Consider the following 9,104-nt stretch of genomic DNA (forward strand, 5'->3'; position numbering starts at 1 on the left):
GCTATGTTTACATGCACAAAAGTCCTTCATCGGATTGAAAAAGAAAGAAAAATCCGGACATACTGTTTATATGGGTACGAAATCAATTAATCAGATCAAGATATTTACGTGCATTTTTATGCAGTGGGCTTTGTTAGAATAAAAGCACTCTGACGTGTGCAGAGATGTCAAAACATTCCTGAAAAACAAAAGAAAACAAGTTGCGCTTCTGTCTGTGCTAAAACAAAAACAAACAAGGAAAAAACAAAAGCTATGTCTTCCGAGCACGCAGAATGGCACGTCGTATTTGTGCCAGCAACTTTCATCGCGCGCTCACTAATCTGAGAACGCAGCCAGACTGGGATGCGCGTTTAAAGCTCAAACGCTACTCGCTCAATACACTTCTGAAGTTCGCTCGAGTTGATTTTGTGGCACAAATATCACGCTATATTCCTGCCTTACAAGACAACACGTGCACAGCCAGGGCAGTTCTTCCCAATCTGATTGACATGATCGAAACAAGTGTTTAGATGGATGCTGGTTGGATTAAGGATCGGCATAAACCAGCCATCTCTGATCTCAATATTGCAATTGGCCTGTTTACATGTTTATTTTTATTAATCATGTCCATGTGAACAGCTACTGGAGTTTAAAATGAGGTCAGGGGGTAAAAAAAACAAAAAGTGTAATATGTTTGTTTTGTTTTTTCAAAATGAAACCATTTTCTATAGGATGCATCTTGGCTGGTCCTTCAGAATGCTATTTTTATCCAATACGTGAAAATTTAGAAAGCCACGGGAGCATTACAGGAAAGCTTTTCTATCCAAATATTTTCAGATCCGATTACCGGTAAGGTTGTGTTCACAGCACGAGACATGATGTGATTTAAAATGAGCCAACTTCCAGTCAGCCAGGTCACAAGGTGATTGTGTAGAAACAAGACGTTTCAACTGCGATTGCTGAGTCAGCTGTACGCACAACCGTGAATCAAAGTAATAACGTAGGCCCGACTTCAGATATGTTCAATAAATACAATTAAACAATTATTAGCAGAGAGGGGGAAAATGTTTAAGTGTGTAGGGTGATTTCATTCTGAAATGAAAAAGCCACACGACAAAGTTGCATTGTGAGTTTCGCTTTACATCCGAGTTGGTCTCGAACGTTAAAAAGTGCCGGCTGACTTTGATGTGCGTTCAAGCCGCTGGTTATCAGTGCCGCGTTCAACGGCGGACCAGAAAGTCTACCGATGATCTGCGAGATACACCGGAGATCTACTGAGCGTGATGTTGCAACAGATCTATTTCGGGCGCACACTTTACATGCAAGTACAAGCTAAAGAAAGAAAGAACCGGGGCGAAACTCTCCCCTCCTAAAAAAAAAAAAAAAAAAAGACTGAGATTCTACATTTTTCATGTTGATATCCTGTGCAAATTCTACTTCTCCAAATGTGATGCTGCACATCAATCCTCATAACCACATCTGGCTTTATCGAGCCACACATAGATCTTATAGCGCCGTATCATGTGTAGACCACAAACAACGCTGCCAGTTATGCAGTTCAAAAATACGATCTAAAAGAGAGAGAGAGAGAGTAAAATAAGAGAGAGAGAGAGATAAAAGCAAATTCACACAAGGAAATGTGAAAATACTTTCTTTTTTTTTTTTTTAGCAAGTAGGCAAGAACCTGACGAACTGCTTCTTTTAACGATTGGTGGGCATCATTCTTTCAACACCACCGATACCATAAGCGGTAAATATAGCGGGCCAGACGGACCCTGATTGATGACAGACTTCCAGCAAATCCCAAAGATCCTATTTCTGTGCATTAATGAACGGCCTAAGCTAATTTCACCTCTCCGTTAGTATCGAATAGCAGCTATGAGCTCATGGCACATCATGGGTGCATAAAACCCTTCCCTGCTGAGAAGACGATGCTGTTTAAAAAAAAAAAAAAAAAGCAACTAAGCTTCCAATCATTTCTTCCTTTTTTTTTTTTTTCTCCACGTGTGCTCTCTTGTGTTGCATCCGGAGCAGAGCGCAGCTGTGCACGAGCCATCCTGCGACCCAGCAGACAGGACACTCAACGACTCAGCGAAGGCCTGCGTGCCTTCACTCAGACACCCATTACTGTAAAGTCTCATTAATGGGACAGACGAGGGGGGGAAATGAAATATCAGGCCTCCACGTTGATGACCCTGGACGTACTTTGGCAAAACGTGTAACGTATACGCGATAAACGAAAAGCTCTCTGGATAATCCCGTCGCAAACTGGTTGGGGAGTTGGTGTCGATTCAGTGAAAGACAAAGAGTGCATGTGGTTAACATCCGAAAGGACTTTCTTAAAACAAAGACGGTTTTTGCTTGATATATACCAGAACAAAATGTTTAAATAAAGGGCTCTGAGGGAAAAAAAAAAAAAACTGTAAGCAATGGTTGCGATGGGAAAGAGTCCAGATCTCCAGAAGCTCGGCTGCATGGAAACACTGACTTCTTAGGGCAAAGTTATCCGTGCGCCGGCCAAGAAACCCTCACTTAACCTGCTTTCTTTAAACAGCTAAACATTTATAAATGCAACTTTGCACAATAAGCTGAGTCCCGCTCGTCATTACAATATCAATTTGTGCAATATCCCAATGGCAAATGACTGCTTTGATGGAATATTTGATGGCATGTTTTATTTCGAGTGCCATTCATTTTACCCTCAGCATGACTATTACACCCTATGCGGGTTGATCCCCGCTCCTCGCGTAGCTTTCAGGGACCAGAGATGCTAAAGCTCTTGACGGTGGTGGCAGACAAAAAACAAAAAAAAAGGAAAACATGCGTTAATTGCAACCGATAAGACCGACCCGATTAGGCGTGAGCCAGTCGGGTATCGAAGTATACCGAAGGTTCTGGAAAAGTTAACGTTTGCAAAACCGCTACAGTTTAACATTGTATTGTTTTTAAAACTTCAAACTCTTTAATGTGATGCAGGGCTGCGACGACTAGCTGACGTAATCGATAACGATTATTAAAAAAAAAAAAAAACACGTTGGTGGCAAATTTCATGCGTTGAAGTGCCGTTTAAAATATATAAGCATTGCTGCATCTCTGAATATTTTACTCTCAGTGGTTCAGTTTAAAAAAAAAAAAAAAAAAGGAAAAAAAAAAAAAAAAACACACAGTCCACTAAGGCAGCAGCAGCTCCGAGGAGCAATGGCCGAACATTATAAATGACACGTTCTTTGATACAAAACGACCTTTTAGAACGATTTCAGGCGAGGATGTGGCTGCGTAAAGCTGAATATCTGCTCATTTGATCGAGATATGGCTTGATTGTTAAAGTACTCCAACGTGTTTTTGCATCATGTCTGTTCCCGGGCAATCGAGCTCCTCGACCCCAGAGAGTAAACCTGCCACTGGGGGCAATAACCACCTAACGGTTATAGTTCGGCTTATTGCAGTGATAGTTTTAGTTAAATTTAATGTTGCAATGAGAGCATATTTGGAAATGAATAATTCTTTAATGTTGATGCTGGGATTGGGAATGTTAGAACAAGCCCGACCGCAAACATGTGGATATGCTCCTGTTTTTACACTACAGTTTAAAATCTTTGTAAACATTAAGCTACGTTAAAAGCTTAAAAGGTCCAAAGGTTTTGTTTTTAAATACATTTGGATCTTTAATTGACGTCTTGCCAGTAGAAAATATATATATATATTTTGATAGACTAAAAATAAAATAAGTCAGTTAAATTTAAAAACGAACATTTTATGGATTATCATGTATAAAAAGGCAATGAATAAAAGATAGTGGCAACAAGAGGCAATAAAGGGACATTCAAAGGTGTGTAGACTAGAACAAGTGAGTCAAAATATTTTTTACAAGCAACTGAAGTGATGATGGCGATTATACAAAAAAATAACAATAATCGTGATTAGTCGACTTATAAAAATATCTTGAGCTGCAGCCCTAAAGCGACGTAACAGAAGGTTGAGTAGAGCAGCGAATTTATTTTGTATAATAGCTGCTCACTGCCTGTCAGCTGGCTAAAAGTAAACAAAGAGTAAGAATTTGTTCTTTGGAAATATTCCCAGTTGTGAGGGGAAAAAAAGCCACACTATGGGACAGTCATGTTTGAGGAAACTATAGGGTTGTAAATAATACATCTGCACAATTTGTCAGTACTGTGAACTCCTACAACATGAACATAAAAAAAGTACAGAGAAGACATCCTGGCTTAAAAAAAAAAATAGGTCAAAATGCCTCGAAAATGCCTCTTTCTCACAGTTCAGCAGTTTCACACCCATGGATCACATGTCAGCACCCGTTCAAAGTCCAGACTGTTCAAAAATAAAGGCTTTAGATTATTTCCTGATTGCAGGGCTTTAGGAAACCTCTTTCAAAGCGCTCCTGGCTGAGAAATTCCTAAAAGCTATTTCATACTTGGCGCCAATGTTTTTTTTTTTTTGTTTTGGGTAACTCAACAACAGGTTTGTTGAAAAACACCCAACACCACCGCGATTCCGCTCTTCTCGGGGAGACTCCCGCTTCTTTCACACTGAGGTAACGCACCTACTGCAATCTGGATGTTAACCTGAGATTAATGCAAAAAAAAATAAAAATAATAATAAATAAACCTTTGATGCACCGAGAAGACAAGTGCATGCGAGGACCTTTCAGGAAGCACCCAAACCAGTTCTGCCACAAGTGCCACTCTGCGTTCATACAGTTCACAGGAGAATCACCAACTCTCAGCGTGTGTCGTGTGTGTGTGTGTGTCTCTGCGAGCTACTCACTCTCTCCTTCTATTTTGTCGGTGCTTCGCGTCCAGATAATAGTCCGGGTCTCCAGCTTTACTTGAAAAGTCCGCCTCTCCGGCTTCTGGTATTTCTTGGAGGAAAACAGAGTCAGCACCGTGCCCAGCTCCAGGTCCCGGTACAGGTTGGTCATCTCCGTGTCGTTGTCCGTCCACTGGACAGGTCCGTTGGAAAAGAAGCCAGGGGTCCCGGCCATGGTCACTTCCCCCGTTTGTTGTCCGTTTCCTCTCAGAACAATCTGCTCAGTCCAGGCCTAGACAGGGTTACCTACAGCAGGAGGATGGGAAGGACCCATGAAACAACAGTTCCCCAGCGTATTGCAATCTCTGTAATGTACATTAAACTTCTGCAAAGACTTGGGAGTTGAGCTGAGTTTGGAACGATCGTAAACAACCGGCTGGATACAATGTGAGCTCGACAATTTCAGCTGTTAAGCAATGGGTGAACTTTTTCTTTTTTTTTTTTAAAATGGCAACATCTGATCGATTTCCTAATTTTGCACCATTCCCTAAAAACAAACAAACAAAAAAAAAACAGCATTTTGTTTGCGTTATGGGGTGCAGTTTTGCTCATTTTCAATCATAAACATAAAGCAGACGTGCCCAGAATGTTATTTATCTATTTCTAACTGATTTGTTTATTCTTGTAGTTGGCATAACTTATTATTGCTGAAGTTTCAGGCTGGCAAAAGTCATATATAATATGTAACTAATATAATATTATTAGAGTCAGTGCAGTGTCCAGATCCTCTAATCTCAGGATTTAACTAATGTTTAAGCTGAAAAGAAATGCTTTCTGAACACTCCCCCCCCTCAAGGCAAAATGTCCACTGTTAATGGTTAAAATTACATCGATGAAAGGGATGCTTGGGCTGAAGAAAAGAACCACATGTCAAATTATTATAACTACTAAAACGTCTGAACATTCACCGGATATGTTTTGTTAATTTATTTTTTTTTCATTATCTAAAGTGTTTTTGATGATTTCAACGTTTAATTGCCTATTTTTTTTTTTTTTATTTTTTTTAAATCAAGCACATGTGATCTTGGACTGACTTAACAATGTTTATTTAATGCAAATTACAAACCAAATTATGTCTTTTTTTTGGCATGCACCTCTTGTGAAAATGCCTACATAAGTATTTAAGGTACCAGAAATGCTGTCAAATGTAAAATTAGAAGCATCCAAAGCTAGAAACTTCTTAAAAGAAACAAGCAGGAACAGCTTAAGATGAGGTTAGAAGGATATTATGTCTCGTTATATTACCAGGATTCTTTATAAACCCTTCTTAGTAGTTTAATAAAATGTAAACATCATTTTTGATTACTATTTTAGTCTCTAGGCTACAGCACAATTTAAAAAGGGTTGATTTCAGCACCTAGACGAATGACAGATAGAATCTGCAGCACGCATTTTATATGATCCTAAATACATTTTGACTTAAGCGCTTCTTCTGACTTCTCTGTACAAATAGCTTCAACGATACATCTTTTAAAAAAAAAAAGAACAAAAACACGCACGGTTTAGTCATTTCACATATTAAACGATGCTGACTTTTGTACACAACTTTTTTCTTTACACACGAATGGGAGAATAAACCTTAAAGAGTTCATTCATCTTTGTTTTTTGTTTTTTAACGCTGCATAACTTTAAAATCAGTATCGTTGTTTTTTTTATACCTTGAACCCCGGAGGGTGTCATGTTTATGTTCCTCTAAGAGAGGTGTAAAAGCAGCCAACAGGCCTGTAAGCTGCTGCTGGAGGAGGAGGGGGGGGAAACAAAGCCCCCCTCTGAATTCAGCATGCGGAGGAAGCGACGGGGCTGAAGCAGCAAAGAGGGGCAGAAAGCGGCGTTAAGGAGCCATTTACCAGCCTGGAAACGGGGCCGGTGGCTGCTAGCATTTTTGTTTTCGCCTGGGCCCACAGGAGAATGTGGCTGCTTCTCTCCCACCCCTTTGGAGTAATAATTAAAATAAAATAAAAATAATAATAAAAAACAAACAGTTAGCAGCAGCTATCCTCCTTCTTTTCTCATCATTCCGTCCTCCTCTTAACGCGCAGAGACAAACTACCAACACGTAGCAGGAGCTGCGGAGCTCCATGACTACCTACCGCAGCAATCTCGGCCCGACCGCACATCTCTCAACGGCTGCTGCTCCTCCGCTCTCTTCCCCCACGTCTTTCCTTTCTTTCTTTCTTTCCTGTCTTTTTTTTTTTTCTTCTTCTTCGGCTTCTTTTCCACTCTGCGTGCCCGGTTTTTTTTTTTTTTTTCCTTTTTCCCCGTGACTTAAATCATCACCTGGCCCTCTGAAGGCACCACGAAGCCCACGACAACAGCTAGGATCCCAGCAATTCCCCACTCTCCCCTCCGGCCGTCCATAGAGAGAGGCAGGCAGCGATGATGAGCCAAGACTACGTAAGTTTTGTCTGCTCTCGGGTCCAACCAGCGCAGGCCGCCCCCTTTACCTCCCTCCCTCCCCTCCTAGCTCGGCCCCACAGGCGGCAGCGGCAGCCCAGCCGGAGTCACAAACCCAACTTCCCCTGCGGAATTTCAAAATAAAATACAGCCGTGGCTATTTGGGGTCCTTTTATGGAATATATAGAAAACATGAATATGAGGGGTGTTGAGGGTGAACTATAGTTGCAATTGGTCTCCTGGAGTGTCCTGAAATAACTTTTGTTATTTGTATACCCGACTATTTTACTTTGAAATATACATTTGTGTTTGTATTTTCTGAACTAAGTAGAATACTAAAACAATTTGGGCTAATCTTTTGGAAAATAGAGAAACTTTTTTCAGTTTTTTTTTTTTTCAGGGAGATTTGAAGTTAGGGGAATGTTTCTGTTTTTTTTTTTTTTCCATTCTCATATGCTCTGTATGTAATAAGTGTTGCTCTAAAATATCCTGTAATGATCTGGCATGCAAGAAGGGACAAGCTAAATCAATAGTCAACTACTCTGAACTTTTCCTTTAATGTGAGAGCACACTTATCTTCTGTAGATTACTGGAAATACTGTTAAAAATCAATAAAGATAATTTTGGGGAAAAAAATACAGCTGTGGCAGTTTTAGACAATAAATTATACAACAAATATAAGTAGGTCAATACAGGTATTTAAAGTATCAGTATATACAATGCTGCACTATAACTGTAACTATAACTGTAACAACTAATGTGCAATTCTATTTAGTACATTGTGCAATAAACCTGTGCAATAATCCTGAAAATAAGTGACTTCTGCTGTTATTACCACTTTAATGTGCGTCAATACATATATATAGTCACCGTGAATGTACATAAGACATCCTAAATCTCTGCTTTATTTCCTTTTTGTATTTTTATTTATTTATTTTTTCGATCCACTGTATATATATATTGATTACTGAGCCAATGTGACAAGCGAATTTCTCCAATGTGAGATCAATATCTTATCTTAGCCTATCTTGTCTTATCTTAAACAAAATGCCATGTGGGGTGCCACAGGGTTCATTACTGGGCCCATTACTGTTTCTGTTGTACTTTTCATCTTAAATCTGGTGAATTGTATTTAAAAAAATACAGAGGAGAGTAAATTCCAGTTAGTTAAACAGTGATTTGATGGTAGCAAATTATCTACTCGTCGGGGAAAAACTAAATGCCTTATAGTTGGTAAATGGTGGGTTGTGTAACCACATAGAAACAAAAGAAGTTAAATTTGGCACGTGTCATTGTTGATACTTACTTTTTACTTCAAATCAACTGAAATCATTAGGAACATTGAACAATTATAGTTCCTGCCGCATAACTTATAATGGTTATGTAAGAAGGTTATGCTATTTTAAAGGTAGGACCGGGGCATCCACACTTCTTGGGGCCTCCGAATCTGTCTCCTATTGGTCTTTTAATAAACCTGGCTTGCATGTCAGGGAGTGAACTGATTTTATGGTAAATCTCTTTTAATCTCTTGCATATTGTTTGTATTTAACGTATGATATCTGTGACCATAAATAGCAGCGTTTTTCAAAAAGTATGTTAAATTACAATACTTTCCCTATTTACATTTCTTACTATTTTCTATCCCAATCTGTCTCGAGTGTAAATATGCAAGCGTTCCTTTTTGGTCAAATGCTGTTGGCATGCCACATCTTAATTTGTCAATATTTTCCCATCCATCCAAAAGCTCTCCAAATCTTTCAGATTGTGAGGACATTTCCTGACCACAGCCCTGTTCAGGTGAGCCCACAGACGTTCAGTCACATTTTTCTTGTAGGCGCTGGCTAGGCAGTCCCAAAAATGTAATTTTCCTGCCAGGAAGTCAGTCTTTGGATTGAGATGTATGCTTG

General features: G+C 39.6%; 1 protein-coding gene across 2 annotated transcripts in view; it reads right to left on the bottom strand.

Annotated features, from left to right (window-relative positions):
• Positions 1-7,230, bottom strand: part of plcg1 (phospholipase C, gamma 1) — a 45,931-nt gene extending 38,701 nt beyond the window's left edge. Inside the window, exons 1-2 of one of the 2 annotated variants that reach the window (XM_021316285.2) lie at positions 6,894-7,230; positions 4,762-5,049 (exon numbers count right to left, since the gene is read on the bottom strand). In XM_021316285.2, the coding sequence (XP_021171960.2) occupies positions 4,762-4,978 (217 nt within the window). In that variant the 5' untranslated portion in view covers positions 4,979-5,049; positions 6,894-7,230. The remainder of the gene's footprint in view (positions 1-4,761; positions 5,050-6,893) is intronic. The other variant, XM_021316286.2, reaches the window with a different exon arrangement.
• Positions 7,231-9,104: the final 1,874 nt, after the last annotated feature.

The sequence above is a fragment of the Fundulus heteroclitus genome, unplaced genomic scaffold, assembly GCF_011125445.2.
Source record: "Fundulus heteroclitus isolate FHET01 unplaced genomic scaffold, MU-UCD_Fhet_4.1 scaffold_54, whole genome shotgun sequence".
Classification (NCBI taxonomy): Eukaryota; Metazoa; Chordata; class Actinopteri; order Cyprinodontiformes; family Fundulidae; genus Fundulus; species Fundulus heteroclitus.